The 26,421-nt window shown below is 43.0% G+C and overlaps 1 protein-coding gene across 6 annotated transcripts in view; it reads left to right on the top strand.

Moving 5' to 3' along the window:
- Positions 1-26,421, top strand: part of HMBOX1 (homeobox containing 1) — a 434,799-nt gene that overhangs the window by 210,357 nt on the left and 198,021 nt on the right. For all 6 annotated transcript variants that reach the window (XM_029596166.1, XM_029596167.1, XM_029596165.1 and 3 more), the window contains one exon: positions 16,846-16,931. In XM_029596166.1, coding sequence (XP_029452026.1) covers positions 16,846-16,931 — 86 coding nt within the window. The remainder of the gene's footprint in view (positions 1-16,845; positions 16,932-26,421) is intronic.

The following is a 26,421-nucleotide window of genomic DNA, read 5'->3' as shown; positions in this document are numbered from 1 at the left end:
AGGGGAGGTTTTGTCATGATTCTGCAGCATATTTCTATACATTTACATAAACCATACATAAAATATATTGAAAATCTTTCAAGTAATGTTTAGTAGAATAAGATATTGCATCTATGTTATAGATAAAACCTTTTCGGTAAAGATCTAAATTTATGAAAAAACCTAACAAATTATAAAAGGTATGTGGGTTAGCAGAGGCTGGAAAGAGTTTGGATGGGGAGGAGCAGAGAAGGGGGAACATACTGTACTGAGAAATGTATATATTGGTCAGGAATATGGATTATCATGTATACAAATGCATGGATTGGAGGTAATTATCAAAACATTTACATGCATAAAAGGGCCTTATAAAAATTACTCTGGGGGATTTACATGTAAAAGTACATGAACTGCAAAGAGGCGTTCCCAGAGGCGGAGTTGGGGGAGGGGGAAATCATTTACATATACACACTTTTTCATTTTTGAAAGCATGCACGTAAATGTTCACGTGGTATTTATACCTCTTCTAAAGCAGGTGTAAATGTGCGTGCCTATGCCATGCAAAGTTACATGTGGCACTGTTCATTTTCAAAGCATACTTGCGTGGACTGTTAAAAAATTACCCTTATTATTTATATTTCAATGTGTGTTGTATTGTTTAAAAAATCTTTTTTGAAAATTTAATTTAATAATATAAAATATTTCTTGGGGTTTTTTTGAGAATAATTTCTTTGTTCTTTTTCAATATTTCTTTCCTATTTTTGAAGACAAACAATTCATCAAATCATACCTCTGGGTCACTTGATTGTTGTTGACAATGAATGGAAATAATTTTTCCAGAATTTTCTGGAAAGGCAAAAGCCTTTCACAGCAATAGCAACAGCAATCCCATGGCTCCCTGAAGTTTGCTTTTGTCTGCCAGGATCATCAAACTTATCTCCTGAGAACTGTGGGCCCCCAGGGCTTCTGAAGAATATTTCTTCTCTCCTTTTCCTGACTTTCTGCCAAAATTCCCCCAAAACATTTGCCCTAGCTAGGTTTTTAAGAATGTTGTTTTGTGTCTCTTTGATCCTACTGAGCCAGTTGCAGTCTTTTCTTTGGCACAGCTGTTGCCAGTAGAGCGCCAAGTCAAACTTTTCATCAGCTACTCAAAATTGCCTCCTAAATGGCATGGGGGCCACACTAATTTCTGAAGACATTGGTAATACAGCATGGGAAACGATGGATTATTGCTGCCTTTTCTGTATTCTTTGGAGTAGTTAAAGGCCAAACTAGTAGCCTGTGGGGTTTGTCCTCCTACCAGCAGATGGGGGCAGAGTGCAAAAGCTTTCCCCTCTGACATTACTACCATAAAGGCTGGCCCAGCAGAGGGGAAGTCAGTAGTCTCTGCCTCCAGCAGATGGGACAGAGCACAGATGTCGCTGGTCCAGCAGTGTAAGAAAGGCCCTAGGGCAACAGCCTTCCCTAAGGTCGCTTTCCCTAGGAGCCTGGGCCGGGATGACAGTCTCTGTAGGTCTGGTCTTCTTTCCCCATGGCAAACGGTTGTTTTGGTCTTCTGGTTTCCCAACGAAGTCGCCTAACTGTAAATAAAAAAAAAAAAAAGGTGGAGAAGCAGCCTGACCCGCACCATTGCTGTCTACCCCAGGTATGGACAAGGGGAGGAAGTGCGCCAGGAGTAGGGCCCAGCAGATCCCTAGCATCACTGGCTCTTTCTGCCACAGTTGTGACGGCAAAAAGCAGTAGCCTAGTGGTTAGAACAGCGGGCTACAAACCAGGGAAACTTGGGTTCAAATTTCACTGCCACTCCTTGTGACTTTGGGCAGGTCACTTTGCCTTCCATTGCCTCAGGTGCGGGCTTAGATTTTGGGCCCTCTGGGCATAGGGAGATGCCTGCAGTGCCTGAATGTAATCCATTTTGATGTGCCAAAAAAGCGGAATATAAATCAAATAAATATATAAGCAAAAACTTTGAGGAGTCTGAGTTTCCCTTGGACTCCATCTTGGCTATGCAGCAAGCCCATCTCCAGATAAAACTTAAGCAGAATAATAAGGCTACTTCTTCAGGTGAAAAGCCCAAGCCACTTTCTGGCTGAGAAGATTGGAAACCCGAGTTAGAACCCCTGGGGGGGAGGGGGTTGAAGAGGAAGACGGGGGCTCTTCCCAGGAAGAGACTTTAGGTGAGGAAGAAACGGAGGCTAGGGACTCAGCTGTGCATTTGTTTAGGGCAGATGAGCTGGGGGCCCTAATTAAAAATTGTCAGGTCCTAACTCTGAAAAGTGGAAATGCCCAAAGCTAGAATGAAGGGAAATCCCATTCTGACAAGGATTAGGAAACATTGTAAAGCTTTTCCCATCTATTCAGCAATCCAGGATATGCTGTCAGCAGAATGGGAGATCCCAGAGTCTAGGCTTAAAAGCTATAAATAATAGATTAGCAGAATAAGGATAGGCTTTTAGGTCTGCCTAGAGTAGATGCAGTGATCTTAGCAATAGCAAAAAAACAAACAAACTACTATACCAGTACAAAATGGAGCAGCCCTGAAAGACCTCAGGACAGGAAAGTGGAAACGTTATTAAAAAGAGGTTTTGAGCTTCATCTCCGGCCTTCTAGGCAGCTATTTGTGGAGGTTATGTAGCCAGGGCCCTTCTAATCTGGTCTCAACAAGAGATCCAGGGTCTCAAAGATGCAGAACCCTTGGAGGATAGGGTGGGACCGGCCCTAGTGGAATCAGCGGAGTTTGTAGGAGTTACTGTATATGACCTTATTAGAGTTTCAGCGAAGTTAATAGCAACAGAGGTCATGGCTAGACGACTTTTATGGCTAAAGAATTGGGCGGCAGATTCAGTATCCAGGACCAGGTTAGAAAAGCTACTCTTTAAGGAGAGCCTCCTGTTTGGAGAAGACCTAGAGAAGGTGGTCAAAGACTGGGGAGAATTGAGGCCTCATAGGTTACCGGAAGAAAAGCCTAGAGGCTTTGCAAGGGGAGGCAACTGAAGACAGTGGCCTAGGGAGTGTACAGCTAGAAGGGCGGTAGAGGCCAGATCTCTCATCTAGTCAGGATCCCAGGCAGATTTCAGCCCTTTGGGGGAATAGAAGATTTCCAAAGGAAGGGAACCCCCAAGACCCCCTTATCATCAAAACCACATAATGAGGGAGGTAAGAGTGAGGATCGAGAACTGTCCGGGGTTAGGAGGATTCCAGCCCTAAATATTTACCTGCTTTGCAAGTTTCCCTGTGTCCGTGCCACCGCTATGGGTGAGAGGACCGCCCCTGTTCCTGTCGCGCCGCTGATGTCATCGAGGGGAGGGACCAGTAGATTCAAAACCGGCTCCCCTGCGGCTCGCAGTCGACGCTGGCATGCTGCCGAAGCTGCGCGCGCCAAAGGGGAGCTGGCTTTGTCTGAACTATCTCTTAAAACTTGTTATTCTTGGATGATAATTGGATTTACTTTAGTGAGTGAAGAGTGCTGTAAGTTATCTTTCTTTGAGCTGCTCTCTGCCTTCAATCTGAAAGGTATTAGTTTTGAAATACAGAGTGAACACAAGGAGGAAGAATATTAGTTGACTTTCTATGCCTAACTTTAAGCGGAAGGCTCAGGTGAGGGAGATTATGTCTTCATCTCCTTTACCCGGCCCAACCCAACCTCAGATATCTTCTTTTTTTGTGGCAGCAACGAATGTATTTCCAGGGGATATGGCTGCAGTAGAATCGGTTCCAGAGCAAGAATCTGTACTACAGGCTGAAGTCATCTCTTTGAGCCCTGGTACTCCCAATACCCCATCTCCACCAATTTCTTCAAAAGATATTTTTGGGGACTCTCTGTTTGAAGAGAAATCTCCTCCTTTGAGAACTGTAATAAATGTAGGAGTGGGAATGGGGAACCAAGCCACAGGGGGTGGAAGGGAGGATATGCCTGAAATGAATGTTATTATACCAGAAAAGACTTCTGAAGTAACCATGGATATTCTCTGGGCGGCGATTAAATCCCTTGAGACAGCAATTGTAAAGTTGACGAATATTAGTACAGACTCTCAACAGAAAGTTTTAGATTTAGAAAAAGCTGTTTCCCATTATAATGAAAAACTAGTAGTTCATAATGAAAGATTGGGAAAAATAGAATCTTCTCAAAAAATATAGTTAATATAGAGATGTCTAATTCGAGGAAAATGGAATTTATGGAGAATAGTTTAAAATACTCTAACTTAAGGATACTAAATTTTCCATATTTAAAAATTATGCCTCCTAGAGAAATGTTTAAGGAGTATTTATTACATATTTTGAAAATCCCAAGTCAATCAATTCCGGCTTTGGCAAAAATATATTACATAACACAAAGAACACGTACAGGAGATACTCCACCAGAGCAATCCATGAATATCTCAGAAGTATTAGAAACCACTATTGAAACTGAGATTCCGACAAGGGCAACTTTATTTGTTTAATTTATTTTCCCATCGGAAAGAGATACTACGTTTATTTCTTCGAAATAGAGAAAAAAAATTCCATGGGCAACAAATTTGGATGTATCCTGACCTGGCAAGGGTGACTGAATTAAGAAGACAAGAATTTCTTAGATTAAAATCTGAAACTCTAGCTAGGGAGGCTAAGTTTTTCCTACGCTACCCATGTAAATGTGAAATATTGTATAAAGAACATAAGTATATTTTTACTGAGATTCCTGCTTTACAGGCATTCCTGGATAGTCACCCCCCAAATGTAGCAAATGGATGAGAGCAATTATGAGATTTTGTTGCGACTCTGATGTTCTTCTTTTTTTTTTTTTTTTTTTTAATTAAGAATGTTATAAACCTTCTTAAATACTTTGTATCGCTCAATTATCTGCTAAGACCTCTCAGTTATTCTTAAGTAATAATACTGATATATGAATTGTATGAGGATTTTTCTGTTACAGTGTAAAATGAATATTACTATTATTGTGATTCTTTATAATCATGTCTCAGTATATACACATAACGTTTGTTATAAGTTTTGAAAATTTAAAATTAAAAATTAAAAAAACAAACCACATAATGAGGGCACATTACAGATCTTTTATCAGGAGTGGGTCAAAATAACAAAGGACCAGTGGGTCCTGGACATAATAAGCAAAGGATATCCCTCAGAATTAAGTTTCCCCTTAGAAGATTTCTTTGTTTCCTCTCCATACAAGGCAAGCAGGGGAGGCACGATAATGCAGACATTAGACAGGTTAGTTCAGCCGCAAGCTATTATCCTCGGTACCTGCCCGGTCATGAAGGCATGGAGGTATACTCCATTTATTCCTAGTACCAAAGAAGGTAGGAAGCTTTCAGCTCATGCTGGACCTAAAGCAAGTAAACAGGGCCTTGGTAGTTCCCCATTTCCACATGCAATGGCTACAGTAAAGGTGACCGTAAGGACAGGGGAATTCCTGGCAGCCTTAGATCTGTCAGAAGCATAATTTTCACATTCCCATCAGGAGAGATTTCCAATGTTAATTACTCTTCGAGACAGCATGTCAACATTACCAGTTCAGGGCAATCCCCTTTGGATTGGTTATGGCACCAAGGATCTTTACAAAGGTGATGGTAGTAGTGGCAGCCTTTTTAAGGAAGGAAGGGGATCAAAGTGCACCCTTAGCTGGACAACTGGCTAATAAGAGCAGACTCCGTGCAGGAAGGCCAACAGGTCACAGAAAGAACATTTCATGTCCTGGAGAAATTGGGCTGGATGATGAAGAGGGCAAAGAGGCAATTTCAGTTGTCTCAGACACTAGTGTACTTAGGGGTATTTTTTAACACCAAGTTACGGAGAGTGTATCTAACAGACAGAAGGATAGGGAAGTTGCAGGAGCAAGTGCAGGTGCTGTCACAAGCCCCACTCCCATGTGGGTGGATGTATCCACAAGTCCTGGGCTCCATGGAAGTGGTAATCAGAGTAGTGCCAAGGGCGAGAGAGCACATGCACCCTTTTCAGGTACACTATTGTATGACTGGTCTCCACAAAGTCAGCAGTATGACAAGCCTGCCACTGACATATCAAAACAGGCAGAGTCTGAGGTAGTGGCTAGACTCGAACCACCTTTCCGGAGGAGCCCCTCTGGATTCCCCACAGTGGGCAAAAGTAACCACAGACGTGAGTCAGAGGTGGGGAGCACACGCACTCAGGACCAAACTGCTCGGGGGTCCTAGCCACACCAAATGGTTCTAAGTTCCACAAATGTATTAGAGTTAAGAGCAATCAGATTGGTCCTAGGCATTTTCAATCTCAGTTAGGGAAAAAAGCGGTCCAGGTCTGCTCGGACAACGCCACAGCAGTGGCCTATGTGAACAAGCAGCAGGGCACAAAGAGCACAGCCCTAGCAAGAGAGGCACAACTCATCATGGAGATAGCAGAGAGGCACTTCTTGGATCTCTTTGCAGTGCACATAGCAGGAGTGGACAATTTGAAGCAAATTTCCTCAGTCGACGGAAGCTAGACCCTGGAGAATGGGAGCTGTCGGAGCTGGCGTTTGTGCTCATAATGGGTGCATGGGGCTCCCCACAGTGGGATTTAATGGCAACAAAAAAGAATACCAAGGCTAGTTGGTTCTTCAGCCAAAGAAAAGAACAGGGATGCAGGGGAGTGGACGCACTTATCCCAGCCCTGGCCAGCAAATCAGATGTCATACATTTTCTCCCCCTGGCCGAAGATAGTCAAGGTGGTCAGAAAGATTTCTCAACACCCAGGCTGGATGGTCCTGGTAGTGCCAGACTGGCCAAGACGTCCCTGGTACGCAGATCTGATAAGATTGAAGAAGGCAAATCTGATCTCATTCAAAAGGATAGCAGCACTCCTCAAGTAGGGGCCAATAATAATGGCAAATTCAAGAAAACTCTCTCTTCTGGCCTGGCTATTGAAAGAGAAGGCTTAACAGAAGAGGGTACTCAGCCCAAGTAATCGCGATCCTACTAAAGGCCAGAAAGAAGTCCACCTCCTTCACATATAGTCACATTTGGACAGTTTTTGAAGCCTGGTGTAAAAGTAGAGGGTTGGCCCTGATGAATGCAGAGATTGCTTTAATCCTGCTGTTTCCATAGAAAGGACTAGACAAAGGGCTAACGGCTAACACATTGAGGGTGCAAGTTACACCCTCAATGTGTGTTTCAGAGGGCCATGCAGAGGAATATTGGAGGCTGCTAATACGTATATGGTACACTTTCTCAGGGGATCAAAGCATGTGAGACCTCATCGGAAAGTCGTAGTACCGCCGAGGGACCTGAAGCGCCTTTTCAGCCCATCAGGGAGGTTTCCTTGAAAGACCTAATACTAAAGGCAGTGATGTTAGTGGCCCTGTGTTTGGCCAGAAGAATCTCAGAATTGAAAGCACTGTCCTGCAGAGATCTGTACTTATCCTTTTCAAAGGAAAAAGTGACAATCAGACCGGTACCCACCTTTCTACCCAAAGTGGTGTCGGAATTTCAACTCAATCAGCCCATCTTTCTTCCTGGATTTAGGAAAGCGGAATGTGTAGGGTAATGCAAAGATTTGAGGTTCTTAGATGTTTGCAGGTGCCTCTTAAAGTACCTGGAAGTGAACAATGACTTTAGGAAGTCAGACAATTTATCTTGTTCACAGGATCCAGAAAATGCCAGGCAGTGTTGAAAGCCTCAATCGCGAGATGGATTAATGAAGAACCAAACTAGTGCCAGAAGGGCTAAGGGCGCATTCCACGAGAGCACATGCCGTGTCTTTGGCAAAATACAGAGTAGTTACACCTAGGGATATTTGCAGGGTGGCCATGTGGTCATCTGTCCACACTTTTACAAAACACTATAGATTATACCTTCAAGAAAGTGAGGAAATTAGTTTTAGTATTGGGGTCTTGGAAGCAGCACTAGGGATTCCACCCAGGGTAAGTACAGCTTAGGTACATCCCATAGGTTACTGGTCTGGAAGGACAAAGAGGAAGGCTCAATTAGGTCTTACCTACTAATTGGCTTTCCTCGAGTCCTGACAGACCAGTCTAGATCCCGCCCAAAAGAAAAGAATAAACAGGCATGTGAATAAAGGAACAGAGTTTGATAAGTAACCTTTCAGTTATGTTGTAAACTGGCATGATGTACCCACGAATGTCGATATATAAAAGCAAATAAATAAAAAATATAATGAACAAGGGAGCACAGCTGAATGTGAAGGCAGGCTGTTCTCCACTTACCATTTTCTTTCATTTTGGATATGTCCTGGATCCCTTACTGAAGAAAGTAGGGAACCAGCGTCCTATAAAACCAGAAAAAATGCTACCCTGAGGCAGACAAGACAGACAAAGGAGCAGGCCGGGTAACGAGCTGATAAGTCTCCTTAAATAAATAAAAAAAGAGGGGATATAAGAATACAAGCCACAAGCCACGCTTTGGCAAAAGACTACTGATTTCCCCTCTGCTGGGCCAGCCTTTATGGTAGTGATGTCAGAGAGGAAGCTTTCACACTCTGCCCCCATCTGCTGGTGGGAGGGAGAATCTGTCAGGACTTGAGGAAAGCCAATTAGGAGGTAAGTCCTAATTGAACCAATTCCCAGTAGTGTGTAATCTAGAAATTTTCATGAGCATGACCTCCTTATAAAAGAAGGGCTGTGTTGTGAATTGACAGCAGTGCTGTTCACTACAATACCAGAAACATGGGTGTGCATTTCATAGGGCGGGTGGGAGTGGGCACCTGATAAAGTGTTTGGGTACCCGGTGAAGAGAAGATTAAAAAAAGACAAGCATGTGCTCCTGGACTTGACTTCTTCTGGCTAATGAGCAGTTTTGGGAAAAAGCCTTCCTATAATCCTTAGGGATTAGATTTCCCCATACAGTCATCCAAGAAGAGATATGAGGAAGTGGATTTTTAAAAAGAAAAGTAAGAGGATGATATTCAAAGGGTTTGTCAAGGTACCCAGACCAAACCTGAGATGTGAAAATTTCCCCCACTCACTGGCTAAATTTTATCTGGGTAACTTTTTATCCCCTGACATAGGGGGTAATGTCCAAAAGGAGTAAAACCCAGTTTTACTCTAGTAAATGCTTTTTAAAATCAGGCCCATAATGTAGCTGGATAAAAAGAGGATGTGGGAGCAATCCAGGGCATGACAGAATTTTAGCCAGTGCATGCTGATATTCAGCACCACCCTGCTATGTTTATCCGGGCAAGCCTGGTTGAAAAAAATAGCTGCCCTAAAGTTACCTGAGTAACATTAGCAGCAGATTTATCTAGTTAAGAGCCATTGAATATCCGGTAAGGTTACCCGGGTACCTTTCCTGCCCACCAGCCCACTGAATATAGACCTCTACATATTTGTTGTTTACACAAATGAAAGATGATTAGTTATGTAAGAATTTTAGCTAAAGGGAAAATGTTTTCTTTATTCTGATTGTCTAAATTATCATGGGACTGCGTGCAGGCTGCCCTACCCCTGTGGGGTGTTTTGCATTGCAATGCTTCTTCCGGCCGTTTGATTTCTGTGTGTGTGTGGGGGGAAAGTTAATGATAACTATGCAATGCACACCTACTATTCTTGCAAGCCTGCTCTTATGCTTTATTTTCTCTGTGGCTCTTTATTTTATGGCTTCAGTTTTATCACATGCGTATGAAAGATTTATTCATCCCTTCAGTAATGAAACTTTGTACCTGCCATATGGTACTCATACACCTTCTGCGAGCTTCATAGAACAAAACTCATCCATCCTCTCTCATGACACTTTTGATCAAATATGAGACTCATTAAGAGAAGTGTCTGCTGCTAAGATGCTTTATGGTATTTCTGGCTCTTAGTATGACACATACATATTTTATTTTATTTTTTTTTACAGGTAGTTTTAATCCACCCTGTTTGGCCAGGGTTCAAACAGGCTTTCTGCCCTTTCCCCCATCCCCCAGCAGGCTCAAGTAGCAGAGCATATTCTACAGGTTCTCAATCTCAGTTAAAAGGCCAAAAGGGACTGTCCTTCGCTCACGGCTCAGATTTTATCTTTGATCTTAGCCAAAAGGCTGAGACGTGATCTCATAAAATCATACGGAGGGTTTCTTTTGTACCATCTCTTTTCTCCCTTCCTCTCCCACTAGTGCAAATGTATATAAAGTATTTTAGAGTCTTCGCACACATTATGTACATACAGTGGTTTGCAAAACTTTTTCACCCCTTAAAGTGTCAGCAGATTTGTGTGGATTACAAATTACACTTAACACAGATTGTTCCAGACAGTATGTTTATTGCAGACCAGTATACTCTTAAAGTAAATGTTCAAAGTCACAATTCATTATTTCTCTGCATTTTTTGTAAAATAAAATAAAAACTGATAACTGCTGCTTGCATAACTATTCAACCCCTGTGCTGTAGAAGCTCCAAGTTTACACAGAAGAAAGATATTGCCCCCAACAACTGGCTTACAATTGGCCTCTATCTGTCAATCATTAAAAAGGTCAGCTTTTCTGGATAAAAGAGCCCCTAATTCTAGTACCATTGGTCAGACTGTGAATCTGAAGAAAACATGTGAAAATGAAGACCAAAGAGCATTTTAAGGAAATTAAAGGTTAAATTATAGACATGCACAAGATAGGAAAAGGCTACAAAATAATATCCAAGTGCTTGGATATCCCTGTGAGCAGTGCTGGATCAATTGTGAAGAAATGGAAGCTGCATCAATACCACCCATAGAAACATAGAAATGACGGCAGAAGAAGACCAAACGGCCATTCCAGTCTGCCCAGCAAGCTTTCACACTTATTTTTCTCATACTTATCTGTTACTCTGACCACTGATTTCAGGGCCCTTATTGGTAATTTTATGGTTCTAATTTCCATCCACCCCCGCCATTGATGTAGAGAGCAGTGCAGGATCTGCATCAAAGTGAAGTATCAAGTTTAATTAGTTAGGGGTAGTAACCGCCGCAATAGGCAAGCTACTCCCACGCTTATTTGTTTACCCAGCCTGTGCAATTTAGTCCTTGTTGGTTGTTGCCTAGTCAAGGCCGTCCCTCAAAACTCAGCAATAGAGCAAGGAGACTTGTGAGTGAAGTGACAGAGAGGAGCTACAGAGTTCAGTGGCTGAGTCTGGCATGGAGATGCCCCAGTCAACCATATCAAGAGCTCTGCATACAACTGGCCTGCATGGGAGGGTGGCTAGAAAGAAGCCATTACTGAAGAAAAACCACATGAAAGCACTTCTGGAGTGACCCAGCTAAAATGTGGGGTAAGGTTTTATGGTCAGATGAGACAAAAATAGAGCTTAAATGCAGCTTTTTGCCCAAAATTCAAAATGCTATGACTGTAACTTTGAAACTGCCGGCTCGCGCCAAAGGACATGACCACATTATAACATACGTGCATATATGCGTATATAGTAGGGATGTGCAATCGTTTTTGCCGAATTGGAAAATTTTAAAGAAATAGTCCAATTCGGCATGGGTTGGAGGACCCAAATACCGAGATGGATTTTCCCCGAACTTCGGGGAAAATTTGTTGTTTGGGTTAGCGTGGGGGGGGAGGGGCACATTTATTTAAAAAAAAAAAAAAAAAAAACCCACCCAACCCTTCAAATTTAGTTAATTACAACCCCCCCCCTCCCCCAAAACTTGCCTAAAGTCCCTGGTGGTCCAGTGGGGGTCCCGAGAGCGGGAGATCGCTACCAAGACCCCCACTGGACCACCAGGGACTTTAGGCAAGTTTTTTGGGGGGGCAAGAGGGGAGGGGTTTGTAATTAACTAAAATTGAAGGGTTGGGTTGGTTGGGAAATGCTCCAGTAGTTGTTTGATGAAATTGATAAAAAAGTCGGCTATCATAAGCAAGACACATAGGCCCATTACAATATTTTGTCGCTTGAGCCCCTGAGGAAGGAAAGCTTTCAAAACACGAATAGTGTTGGGCATCAGGTGGCTCCAGCACTCTGGAATGCTATGCCTTGGAAGTACGTAGTATGTCGGAGGTGAAGTTTTTTAGAAAACAATTGAAGAATTATCTTTTAATTTTTGAGCTGTGATCCTGTACTATTGTTTGTTTTATTGAAGACTGTGAATATTTTTTTGTAATCCACAGTGAATATTGTTTAGAGCTGCAGAATATAAGTATTGCTATATAAATTAATAAACAAACAAATACAATAATTAAGGGGGGAGGAGGAATAGCCTAGTGGTTAGAGCAGTGGACTATGAACCAGGAGACCAGAGTTCGAGTCCTGCTGTCGCTCCTTGTGACCTTGGGCAAGTCACTTTACCCTACATTGCCTCAGGTACAAAAACCTAGCCAAATATTGGGTACATTAGGCTAGGATACCTGGATAACTTAAAATCTGCTTCCAGTTAAGTAACAGTCACCGTCACCGAAAAAAAAAGAAATCAAAGGGCCCAAGGCCAGATTGTGAGTCTTCCCCCCCCCCGCCCCCCCCAACCACCACCACCTCTCATACATAAATTGCCCTGGCGGGCCTAGCACCCCTCCGCACCACCACCAAGGCGCAATCCCTTCCCCTCACCCTGGTCACAACCCTCCCCATCTTAACCAGATATCTTTGAAGATATATGGTTAAGATGGGGAGGGTTGAACCTGTTTAGTGTTTGCTGGGGGGAAGAAGTTCAGGGGAGGGTTCCCATCACAATATTTTTTTATGAAACCGGTAAAGGTTGTGACCAGGGTGAGGGGAAGGGATTGCTCCTTGGTGGTGATATCTGGTTAAGTAGAAAGTTATCCAGCCACACAAGGCTGGATAAGATGGAAACTTAATTGGCTATATTCAAACATTGCCGGTTAGGGAATTTTATTATTGGGCTATATGTACCCAGATAACTTTAGGCTGGTATATTCAGTGGGACAAGTTATCCGGCTAACTTTAGCCGGATAACTTGTCCACTATCCGGCCTACTGAATATGGACCTCTGTGTCTGGAGCAATCTGTGTAAGTGTCATTTGTAATCCACACAAATCTGCTTACTTTTTAAGGGGTTGAATACTTTTGCAAGCCACTGTGTATATATATATCAAAATGCTTTATAGTCACTCAGATTTATTATTTTTTTAATAGGTTTATCCTCCTGCATTTGCCACAGTAATTACATTTTCATGTCCTCAATGGGAGTGGGTGGTAGGGTGTTTCCCCCCGCATATTGTTCAGGTTTTTCATCTCACCCAAAGGGCAAGAAAGAGACCATCATAAGCGCATGGCTCAGAGCTTACATTTGCTCTTAGACAAAAAGAGACTGAGCAGCGATTAAAGTGACAGATGCTATGTGATACAGGTTCCCAAATTAAGAGAGAGGACACACTAAGTAGTTCATGAAACATTTAAAAGTAGGACATAAGAAGGCTTGAAGGCATTCCCCTCACGTTTTGATGCCATTCCTCTATCCCACCTCCCAACCTCCATTCTTTTCCATCTCCTATTGTCTTCCTCCTATCCCTCCCTGGTCAGCAGGAGGTGAGTGGTGCTTCATGCAGCACCTGCCTTCTTTTTTGCTGGCTTTGATCTCATGGTTGGAACCATGTGGAGCCCTGAGAGCACTGCGTTCAAACCATAAGTATGAACCCAACCGGCAGAAGAGGCTGTTGTGGTATAAAACACAGCTCTCCTTCTGTGAGCTAAAGAGAAAAGATGTCAGGAAAAAAGACGGGGGAAGAGAAGATCCACAAGGGGTGAAGTGGCGTTCCAAAGGAAGGTACACAGGTGGGGGAGAGGATCATGTGAGGGAACAGTGGGACACAAGCCCACCACTAAGAATTGGATGCACACCATAGTCTTCATGCTTCTGCCAGCCCCAGTAAGAGGTGACTAGATCACCCAACTCTGCTGTTGGTTTGGTTAGGAATGAAGAGAGAAAGCGAGGATGTAGTGGAAAGGGACGTCCTTGCAGGACTTTCTACTTTGGAAGTAAGTACATTGTCACCATGCGCATCCTGTTGGGAGCAATGAAAATCCTTTCACTTTCATCAGACTGGGATCATTGTAGATTGTTTCATCCTTTTTTGTTGTAGTGCTTGAGCTTTCAAAATCATAGGTCCCTTACTCAGGTGTCTGAAGCTCATATATATAGCAACATCTCGAATTAGTTCTTATGTTGGTCCAATAAAAGCTTTCACAACCTGCAAAGAATCTTTGTTGTCTCTAGGACCAATACTGCTAAAGCTCTGAACTTGAACAAAGAATCACATGGAAAATATATATATTTATTGCAAATTTATATAGTGCTTTTTTTTTTAACCAGTTATAAAAAGAGAAGCACAACAGAAGTCTAGGCATAATGAAAAGAGAACACAATACATCATGAGACAAAGAAAGTCACGGCTGTTGACTGAAACAATCTTCTATATAAATAAAAGTGTTAAATAGTTTGGACAAAATCGCTAATCTCAGAAACCACTGAACCGATTGCTTTCAAATTTGGACACAACCTTCATTTCGCATACATTAAGGTTCTTCTGTACTTTCATTACAGATATGTCACACATGTGACAGGTAAAATAAGTTTAAACATTTTTTCGAGAGAACAGCGACATCTGCTGGATGTAAGCGCCATCTGTTACACCTTACACTAACACACGCTACACTAATCATTTTGCCAGTCCAGGTCCACGTTCACTTCCATTTTAACACATTCACGCCACTTTTTTCGCTGGAAGATAACTATTTCCTTTACAGATAAAATACACCCACCACCCGCCTCATGCCCCCCACACACATGCCAAATTGATTTACTTCCCACAGCCTCCCAACACACACAAAACCACTCTCCTCACACCCCCCACACTCATGCCAAATTTATTTACTTCCCAGGCCCTCACAACACACACAAAACCTGACAGAAGTCCGGGAGGCTGCAGCGGGGGGCCAGGACCGGTCCAGGACACATCTCCTGCACTACGGCCGTCGGCTGCCAGCACTCAACATGGCGCCGATGGCCCTTCCCCTTACTATGCCACTCGGGGACACCAATGGCAGCAGTAGCCCATGTGACATAGTAAAGGCGAGGGTCCCCCGGCGCCATTTTCAGGACTGGCAGCTGGCAGACCTTTGCCCTTACTATGTCAGAGGACCTACCACTGCCATTGCTCCACCCCACTGACATAGTAAGGGCAAAGGGCCGTCGGAACCCGTTTCAGTGCTCGCAGCCGACGGACCAATGCCAATACATCGCTCCTGGACCGCTCCTGAACGCCCGCTCCACCGACAGACATTTTTATCAGGTCTCGGGGGGTCTGGAGGGTGTGGGTTGGTAATGAATTTATTGCGAACATCTTGGGGAGGGGTCACGAGGGGGGGCAGGTTTCATTCATTCAGCAACTCTGGGGGAGGGGCAGAAGAGTGTGGGGTGGTTAGTTTAAGAGAACTTTTCTCATACGGTTCTTTTTTGGGGGAAGGGGGAGGTTCACACACAAATACATACACTAAACTTGCACGATCTCGGGAACGCACCAAAATAGCCCTCCCCAGACCACAAAACAAATTTGGAAGTGCAAATTTGGTTAGGCACTCCCCTATTTGGCTACATAACGCGCACAGACGCCCAGGGACAGACCACATGTAGCACCAACAATTTTAATTTCCCAGGTCTTGGGAGGGGGCAGGAGGGTGGGGGGTTATTATTTGATTTAAAGGGTTGGGATTGGGGGGTTTTTTTGGGGAGGGGGGGGGTTCCCACAGAAATAGAAAGACAAAGGTTTTCTGATCTGAAGGGTAGGCAGTAGGTGGGGTAGGCAGTAGGTGGGGGGAGGTAACAGTGAGGGGAGGGAGAATGAGGGGGGAGGTGAGTGTCAGGGGAGGGAGAATGAGGGGAGAGGTGAGTGTGAGGGGAGAGAGTTGGAGTGGGGACAGGGGAAGGAAGGGGGGGTGAGTGACCAAGGGGGAGGAGGATGAGTGACTGAGGTAAATGAGCAAGGGGAAGGGGGAGGGAGGGTAAAGATCCTGACTCTGCCACTGCAACGCGTGGCCGGGTACCGCTAGTTATGAAACATTGATCTTGAGCAGTGTGTTGCCAGTTGTCCTCTAAAGAAGGGGATATCCTCCTTTTGGGCCACTAATATTAACATTTGTCTGCCATCTCCCTCTTGAAAATCCCTTTCCATCTAATGCATTGCAGTGGAAGGTTGACATCTCCCTCTCTCTCATGAAAACTTCCTCCTACGTTTTTCAGGGTAGGATAGCAGAAAGCACAACCTGGAGTGCCTTAATCTGAATGTTACAACACCTCCATGCCTGTGCTCTCACTGTTTACCTGGGACAGGTTAACCTGGCCTGGTATAGCTCTCCCTGCTGTGTCTTGAAGTTGTGTTAATTATAGTCACAGCTGGATGCAGAGAAATAAACAAACATGCCCCAACTGCTAGTGACAGAGCAGGGATTTGATTGCAGAAGCCTCTTGATGTTCAATCCTGTGCTCTGACCACAGGCCTCCTTTCACACCCTCCACTATACTAGTATAGGGAAGAGTGGGGAGATATATGTATATTTTATTATGTTTTTATATTTGTTATGTTCACTGCTCAGTATGATTAATTCACTTTACGTTTATAAGAATTTGAAATAAATAAATACAAATGTTTGTTTAAGTTGTCTTTGGCTAATTTAGAGCTTATTTATTTAATTACTGATTTCTTTGTATTCCACTTTTTGGCTCTTGAAAGCAGATTTCATTCAGGTATTGTAGGTAATGGAACACTTGCATTGTAACATGACTGCACTTTACACAATCCCTGCTATTGAAAAAAAATAATAGTGTTCACTATGATAATTAAACGCTATAAAATAAACTATATTTAAACTCAAAATAAAAAATGCTAGAGCCAATATCTCCCATATCACAAATTTTAAAGAAGTAAAGTGAATAAAATATACTGTCAACTGTTTCAGCATCCTTTTGTCTGCCTTTGTTTTGTTTTGTGTAGGAGGGACAGCACTGTCATTAAAGAAGAAATAAAAGCGTTCCTTGCAAACCGGAGGATTTCCCAAGCAGTTGTTGCACAGGTAACAGGTAAGAGAAGTCATTCTTTCCCGGCTTCTTCCTTGTTTAGGGAGAGCTGCCTAGTCTCTGTGAGCCGGTGCAGATGTTTCAATGAATATTGCTTGCCTTTCTGCATTGCAGTGCAGATCCATCAGCTTAGTCATGATAATGTATGCCTTTGATTTAAGACCCATTGTCCCGCACATCATGGAACTTCCCTGGTGAATCAGGGGGGTTTTTTTCCCCCTCTAGCTTGTGCTAGCATATTTTTTTTCTCTGCTTCTGCATTTTTTTTTCATTCATGGCACTGAAACCAGAACAAAGTTCTGGCTTTTTACTGCTTTTATTTACAAAACAGGATTTAATTCAGTTCTTGAATTTACATTCTTGCCATTTGAACTTTCCCTGGTTACCACTAACCCATGTATAGTGCTCTGCAGCCTTGCTTGTTGGAGAAGCTGAATGACTCATGCTAAATATCACCCCTAGCCCTGAAGATGGAGGAGCACAGCAATTTAAAGTTAGACCTGGTAATTTTTAGTATGAATCTTAACTATATGCTTCAAATTACGGGTCATCTCCACGGTTTTAGGGTGAGGGTTGTGCTCAAAATCACCAAATGTGACATGCAGTAGGAAAAAAATAGGACTGCAATTAACAGAAAAATGGGTGAGAAGAAGAAGAAAGTATATTTAAAGGCTAATTTGTTTCCTTTTTTAAAAATATTTCTCAGTGGCATTAGTGCTTGTGAACAGCACCATGTAACAGCACTAGGAACTGGAGTCTGCTGTTTCATGACATGAGTAGTAAGTATTCTGTGGAAATTAGCAATGCAAGTGCACTTGAGCCACATTCTGGAGAGTCCATCTCTGAGTGGCAGGGCACAGTCAATCCTTGATGTCTCTGCTGAGGCTGCTAACATGAGTGCTAGTTGAGTTGGTGGTTAGCAATGCAGCCATTGTGCCTGCTTGTCACCTAGGTCACCAAATGGCTTTCAGATGCTGGAAACCTTTCACTACTATTTCATCACTACAACTTGCTAAACATTTAAGCAACCAGAGATCACTAAAGCAGAATATAAGTGCATTTATAGGTATTAATGCCTATTGCAAAAGCAGACTTGCAGGGCAAGTGGTTAACAGTCTGAACTACAAAACTAGAGAGCTGAATGTGAATCCCAACTTAGGCTCCTTTTCCAGGGAGTAGAAGTACTGAAGAGGTGCTCTAGAACCTGGAGACCCCATGAAAGCCCATAGTATTTGTGTGGGAAGATTCAATTACTGAGCAGAGAGCAGCATTAGATATAGCATTTTAGGGCTGACCGGGTGAGTCGATGGCAGTGCTGCAAGTCCAGCTTCTTCTCCTCAGAGCCAGTCAGGATTGGGGATGCCGCAGAAGCAGCATTCATAGCCCGGGGAGGGGGGATCTCACAGCCATTGCTCAATAGCAGCACCTAGTGGCCAATCTCAGAGTGCTTACAAACCAGATTTTGAAGGAAATTGCAGTCTGTGGGGCCAGGTACTGTAGCTGCAATGGCAGTACTAGGTGGGTGTTATAAAATAGGGGAGAAACTCTTGGTAGTTATGAATGAAGGGTCATGGTTTGTGGCCTAGTTGAGGTTGGTTCTGATTGAAAATGGAAACCCAAACAAAGCAGTAGGAAACTATGGGACAAAAAAAAGTAGCTCTTTATGAAACTGCAGCCCACTCTCTTGGCCATTCTGGGTCACTGCAGCTTTTTGGACTGCTTATGGGAGATGCTTGGAAAGACCTGAAAACTGCCAAAGGTTGAGCAGGAAAAGATAATCATACACTGCATTCACAGCTTACATGTTTGGAGGCCAGTAGTCAAAGAAAGCTGAGCGCCTGACCTAAGCACTGTATGTTTAGCCATTTAAAGTTTGGTGATGTTTCTGCCTGAATATTCACTGAATCCTTGGGCATCTAATACTGAGGTCCCTAAATTGAGGACTGATATTTATTTCTCTATAATTAGGCATATAAGTTAGATGCCTAACTTTCGTCCCTTGTCTCCGCCAACCTTTTAGGAGCCTAAATTCAGGAATTCAGTCCTATTCATTTTTCAAAGGTATCAATTTTAAGCATCTGGCTTCTTTTTGGAAATTGATCCCTGTATGCTGTGTTTCAGTCTGTATGACTGTATGAAGTATGCTGGTTACAGAGAAGCTTTGCCTTTGGGGGCGATACCTTGTGTAGTGTACCAGTTAATAATATGGAGGGAAAGTCCTCAAGCAATTATAACTTATTACATAGACAGCCATAGCTAGAGATTAGCAGGGAAATGAACTGTACATACAGTTAAATTGCTTCACTCATGGAACTTCTATCTTGAATATTTTTCTACTGTACTCACATCATTTTCTTTAATGTGAGACCAACACACAGTTAAATATAATCGTAAGAATCTCGAGCACAAGGGAATAAAGCAAAGAATGAGTTTCTTTTCATATTTTTGTTTTTTTCCTAGTGTTTCAGAAGTTTGTTTTAGTTCCTTTTAACAAACCTCAGGTTTCATTTGAACTTTAGCAGCATGAGGCACCATAAAACACAAAAGTTCATAATCTAAAAATGAAAAACTAGGACTTGAGTAAGTCCTAGACTACCCAGACAGGGAACTTGGAGAAGGAAACCCAGTAGCAAAACTAAAACTACATGCACCAAACAGCAGGTGTAAGCGTGTGCATGTAGTTTTGCCGGCATAATTTTCAAAAAAGACTTGTGTGTATGTCTGCTTTAAATATTGCTGTAACTTATGCACATATTTGCTGGTTAACTTGTATACAAAGTTAACAAAATTATTTCCAAACTACAAAGTCTTCCTGAGCCGAGTCAGAGGCTCTGTATGCTGACAGTCTAGGCTCACCAGTGTCTAATTTCCTTATACATATCCCTAATGTAGAGTTTTAGCAGCTTTGTTGCTCATGGAGAATTGAATTCTTTGCAGATGTTACCTTTTTTTTTTTTCAATTTAATATTAAGTTTACAGATTACAAAATTACAAAATAAAACTTTGTAGAAATATGCTTAGAGGTATAATAAAGAAACCAAAAATATGAAATCTAATATATAACAAAGTAAAATACAAATGCTCTCCTCCCAAAATAACAAGGGGAGCCAACAGAAATAACGAGAAATCCAGAAAAATTTTAAAGAAACCATGAACAGCATGATATAATTCCTGCATATTAAACTACTATAAGTCTCCAGATGCCTCAAGCTAGCATTCAGTAGTCACATTCATGGAATCTAAAAACAGAACATAACTGTTCTGGGCAAAAAAAACCATAGCAATCTCGATTGTACTTGATGACACACTTGTGGGGGTAACTTAATAAAAAAGGAAACCCCCAGTGCTAAAGCCTCTGATCTCATACCAAGAAAACCCTTCCTTCTTTCCTGGGTGGCCCTGGCTAAATCAGAAAATATTCTCACAGCCTGCCCTAGAAAATTAACAATATTTCAAAAGTATAGCTTCATAACATTGCTTAAATTCTGAAACAAAACTAACAAGTAAGGCTAAATACTCGGAAATTTACACAAAAGAACTTTCAAGAAAATTTGTCAAGTTAAACATTTCAAAAGAAGCAGGAGAGTTCTAAGGCTGCCGCGGAGTAGTCTGAAGAAAATGCACTTTATTAAGTGCATGAATAGCCTCTTCCAGTGTGTGTAAAATTTCAATAAGGTATTTTCTAAATGTCAAAGACTCACCAACCATCCTAGGAAAGTTAAGCAAACGCAAATTAAGATGCCTCTCATGATTTTCCAAATATTCGATATGCCTGGAAAGGGATCCCTGATTTTGTATCATTGTAGCATTTTGGGGCCAGAGGCTCTGAACCTCACTTTCCAATTGAACAATTCTGTTGCCATGTTCATTTAACTGTTCCCCACAATTCTGAAAATTAACATCAAGCTTTTGAGACAAAGGAGCAATTTTTAAGGAGCAATCAGTTATTAGATTCCCTTGACTATACAGTAAGTCCAACAAAGAATCTAACATTGTCCTGGCTACAGAAATGAAAGGAGTCACAGTAGTTTCCCTCTGGAACAAAGCAGATGTAAGGGCAGAAGAAATGCACAAACCTTCATTGTTGTTTCAAAAGACGAAGGCTGAGATACTACTCCCTTCGAGTCATGCTTCAACTCCTCCAGGGGAGCAGTTATTCCACTAAACACCAACATGACATGGCCTTTCCCCAGCGCAAGAACGCTTATGACCTCATCTTCAGACGCCATACACAGCCCATTTGAATCAGCATGTCGCTCAGACGGTGGGGTCAGAGATCAAGGGAACTCAAAGATATTCCTTCACCAGGTGATTCAGGCGCTCCCTCGCTTGACATCTCCAGTCCTCCAAAACTCCTGGATACGAACGGTGTAATGGACTGTTGTCTAAGAGAGCACACTATCTCGGAGGGAAAGAACACGTTCTTTACCCTTCCCTTTGGTTGGCATTATTCTGAGGAAAAAATGAACAAAGTAACAGAAAGTAAAAGAGCAGCCTCAGCATGTCCAGGTCATGCTGCCATCTTGGCTCCCAGGGATGTTACTTGTAATTGACAAAAGATATCAGCCAAAAAGGCAACACATACAAATGTAACAAAATGCTTTAATCCAAAGAAAGCCTGGAATAAACACAGAAGATCCTTAGTTGCAAAGAGTTGCGGGGAAATCCACAGACCTGACGAACTGTGCCAAGAATGAAACTAGGCAGACTAGACGAGTCTTTCGATTCTTATTTGCTATCATATTCTATGAATCTCTGTTTCAAATGCTCTCAATACCTTTTCAGTTTACCAAATGTTGAGGTTGTTTATTTCCATGCTGTTTCTATTTTTTGTTTCTATTTCAGGCTTTTATACCGCATGCTTCCCCGACAAGTGGACAAAAGTGGTTTACAGTGTTTCAAAAAGTATAATCAGTATAACATAATAAATCAATCGCACAAAAAAATGCATCAAATAGCATAATAAAACACCTACAAAATCTCTAATAGAGTTGACTACATCCTCCACTCTAACATAGACCTAGATTCATCATTCTAGCAGAATGATGAGCCATGCGAAAAAAAGGAGTGTCGAAATTGTGCAGCCAACCGCATTGCAGTGGTGCATTTTCACCTGCTGTGGTTGTGGCCGGACCGCACAGTTTCGCACCCATAGCGCCAAGGGAAAAGGTGTAGTTATTTCCCTCAGCGCTGTGGGACATAACTCCGCCCAAACCCCACCCATACTCCTCCCCTTCCCCTAATTTGCATTGTACCGCCACGATACCGGCACATTGCAGTTTGATGAATGACCCAGTAAGAGAGTAACTAAAAAATATAACATTCTCTCCATATATAAATATCAACACTCATAAATTTCCTATTATGAACTGATCCATCCCCAATCAGGAGTGGGGACAGGCCGCACTACAATACAAACTGTAATAATAAACATGAAAATATTGCATTTGTACCCAAACCAACACAATAATATAATAAAATTAACATATGCCATGGCAAAACTCTCAGTAACTATCCCTACCATTAATAAATTCCAAAGCTTGCCACAGAGCTAAAAATCCACCATGTGGACCAAAATACTAACACCAAATGCTTCCAATCACACCCAGAAGAGTGATCCTCTTTGGTATCACCCTCTAGAGTGTGGTAATCATTGGAGTCCATTCTGATGAGGATAAAGTGACTAGTGGGGTAACTCAGGGCTTGGTGATAGAGCCAATCCTTTTCAATAAATTTATCAAGGACATTGCTGAGAGAATTGGGGGTTGGAAATATGCTTGTTTGCAGATGATACAGGGTGAATTCACTGGTAGAGGTGGCAAAATGAAAGGGAATGTGAAAGCATCAAGGATTTTGAAGATGTGCTTCAGTGCACAAAAAATGTAAACATACATATTATGCATAAATATCTATTAACCACTTATATATTAGGAGAATAAGAACTGGCAACTGTTAAAGAGGAAAGAGACCTAAAAGTAGTCATTTCAGATGTCCTGAAGGTTGCCCATAAGTGTAATAAAGCAATAGGGAAAGTTAATAGTACATTTGGGTGCATAAATAGATGTATTATCAGTAGGAAAAAGAATGTAATATGGCTGTTTTGAAACAAGGGTTTTGCACATCAGAAGAGAACAAAGACATGGAGCAATGTCCTGCAGGTGGTCGTGCTTGGACTCCTATCAGTTGGGCTATATATATTTAGATAGAACAAGATAGATGGGAACAACCAGGTAAATTGGGTGGGCCAATTGGTCTTTATGTGCCGTCATCTACTATGTTGTTGTGATTATACTAATAATACAGGAGTACAATTGCAGCACAATAGCAATTTATTTAGCCTTGTCTCAGATTAAAGTATTATCTGGAAAAGCATATTTCTAGTTTATATTTAAGAACTGCACTGAAAATATATTTTTTTCCAGTGACTATAAACAATTTGCAGAGGTTTCTTTTCTGCAGTGGGGAGGGGAAGAGGTTCTTTACTATTTTGGGGCTGATGTCCACACATTTTAAGTATAGTATCTGAAGATACTTAGGAAGAAAAGAACAAGTTAGAAACTGAGCAAATAATGATGTTTTTTCAAATATAGTTCCCCATCCCCCCAGTTACGTCAAATAATTTGGTACAAAATATGGATTTCCTTTCAGAAGCAGCATTTTTTTTGCAAAGTGGTAATTCCTAAAATAGCAAAACTACAAACTGTGCATGTGCATAGATTTGCTTAGTTTCATCAGTGATTCCAAACCTTCTAAAGTGAAGAATGTTCCCCTCCTCCTACAAGTTAATGCATGCGCTTGATAATATCTCTTATTTTATATGAGGGTGGTTAGTGCAGTTAGTATAGCTGTGTTTAAAAAAGGATTGGATAAGTTCTTGGAGGAGAAGTCCCTTACCTGCTATTAAGTTCACTTAGAGAATAGCCACTGCCATTAGCAATGGTTACATGGAATAGACTTAGTGTTTGGGGACTTGCCAGGTTCTTATGGCCTGGATTGGCCACTGTTGGAAACAGGATGCTGGGCTTGATGGACCCTTGGTCTGACCCAGTATGGCATTTTCTTATGTTCTTATGGTCTCTGCCTGCAGGCTTGATGTCAATAATTCTGGCACTCCCACATTTTTGTAAAGATGTTCTTACACAAGGGGAGCAGTTTTCAAGTAGCCCATATTTTTATAAATTGGGAAGGCACTTTTAACACGTGCATTTCATGTAGATTCTCAAAGAGAACTTACCCGTGTTGTTTTTGTTTGAAAATCAAAAAGTGCAAAATATGCACATTGAAAGCACCTACTTTGCACCTGCTCTTTGTGCAAGTGGTGGGGGGAGGGTTGGAGGAGACAAAATACCTTATCTGCTTTTGAAAATGGAATATATACCCAATGGTTTTTCTTCCTGGACCTAAACATACCCGCAGGAACACATGCAATGGAATCTGCATTTTAATCGCATTTGAGTGTAATTTTCAGACAAAGCATCTTGCCTTTGAAAATTGCCTTCAAGAATAGTTCCTGTTTTATTTGTATACTGCCTTTCTTATACATAGTCCAATTCAAAGCAGTTAACAAAACATGAGAATAAAGTCAAACAGCAATACATCTAAAAGTGATACACCAAAAATACAATATGAAAACACAATTCAAATCTATGGGGCGGATTTTCAGAGCCCTGCTCGCGTAAATCCGCCCAAAACCGGGCGGATTTACGCGAGCAGGGCCCTGCGCGCCGGGAAGCCTATTTTACATAGGCCTCCCGGCGCGCGCAGAGCCCCGGGACTCGCGTACGTCCCGGGGTTCTCGGAGGGGGGCGTGTCGGGGGGCGGGGCCGGAGCGCGCGGCGTTGCGGGGGCGTGTCGGCAGCGTTTTGGGGGCGGGTACGGGGCGTGGCTACGGCCCGGGGGCGTGGCCGCGCCCTCCGTACCCGCCCCCAGGTCGCGGCCCGGTGCGCAGCAGGCCCGCTGGCGCGCGGGGATTTACGTCTCCCTCCGGGAGGCGTAAATCCCCCGACAAAGGTAAGGGGGGGGTATAGACAGGGCCGGGTGGGTGGGTTAGGTAGGGGAAGGGAGGGTAAGGTGAGGGGAGGGCAAAGGAAAGTTCCCTCCGAGGCCGCTCCGATTTCGGAGCGGCCTTGGAGGGAACGGGGGGAGGCAGCGCGGCTCGGCGCGCGCAGGCTATACAAAATCGATAGCCTTGCGCGTGCCGATCCAGGATTTTAGTGGATACGCGCGGCTCCGCGCGTATCTACTAAAATCCAGCGTACTTTTGCTTGAGTCTGATGCGCAAGCAAAAGTAGGCTGATCGCGCTTCTTTTAAAATCTACCCCTATGTCTTTTCCATTGATAAGCAAGTGAATTAGCCATGCTGATTGGGTGCGACGTTCTCCGGCGGTGCGTGACTCGGAACCTTCTCCTATAGCAGAACTTTGCGGTCTGCCCATGCACAAATGTTCCTGTGCAGTTACCTCAGTCATCACAGTTGTTAGCCTTCAGTTGCGTTTTTTCCGCGTCTCAAGCAGACACGAATCTTCTCCCCGCAGTTGAAACTTCAAAAAAGAAAAGGATGTTGAAAAAAACCCCAGGATTCAAGTACTGCTCCCGTGGGAACATTATGTCTGCGATGGATGGGTATAATTATTGCTTTCTATGTCTGGGCCCAGATCACGACCAGGCCGTGTACAGGGTTTGTAGCCACATGCCTCCTCAGGCCCAGAGGCAGAGGGCAGAAAAAAGAAGAGGGAAGAGGCGGGTTCTTCACCATCGGGTAGCTATGTGCCCTCCCCAAGGCACTCAACCCAGTCATCACCAGGCCCGAAGACACAGCAAAGGGACGTCTGGAAGAGGGCCTCATCAGAGGACCCAACAGTATCGGGCCATTCGAAGAAACACAAACAACCGAAGGCGTCCGAAGCCAGGCCCCAAAAAATTAAGGGCAGTGTTTCATTGACACAGACAACGTCAAAGTCCAGATCAGCGGCATCAACACAAAGCAAACTGACGCAGGAGTAAAAGGGACACCCCAAGCCAAAGCCAACTAATCGAGCGGTCAATGCATCCACGCATGATGCGCCCCAACACAAAGCACCTGCACTGTCCCGCGAAGCACCTGCGTAGTCCCACGATGCATTGGCATTATCCCATGATGCAAAGAGGCAGGCAAATAGAGCACAAAAGCACAATGCAGGTGCGCCCACACCTCATGATGAAGAGAAGTCACAGACTACGCTACACAGCACAGATGCAAGCCAAATGGAGGCTCCACGCAGGACAAAGCTACTACAAATGATACACTTGAGGTTTCTTAAGCCTTCAAAGGAGATTCCACGCAGGCCACCCAAGAACTACAGTTGCCTGCTCAACAATCCGGGAACTATCAAAGGTCCAGGGACTATTGGGGAGTTAGGGAACAGCCTAGGGAGTCCCCAAGAGGATTGCCAGTGGATGTTGGACCTATCCTCCAGATGTTCACACCCAGACCATGGTCCCCACAGGTGAAGTC

Source organism: Rhinatrema bivittatum, chromosome 3 (assembly GCF_901001135.1).
Source record: "Rhinatrema bivittatum chromosome 3, aRhiBiv1.1, whole genome shotgun sequence".
In the NCBI taxonomy this organism is placed as follows: domain Eukaryota; kingdom Metazoa; phylum Chordata; class Amphibia; order Gymnophiona; family Rhinatrematidae; genus Rhinatrema; species Rhinatrema bivittatum.
This window is presented reverse-complemented; position numbering and strand designations above follow the sequence as displayed.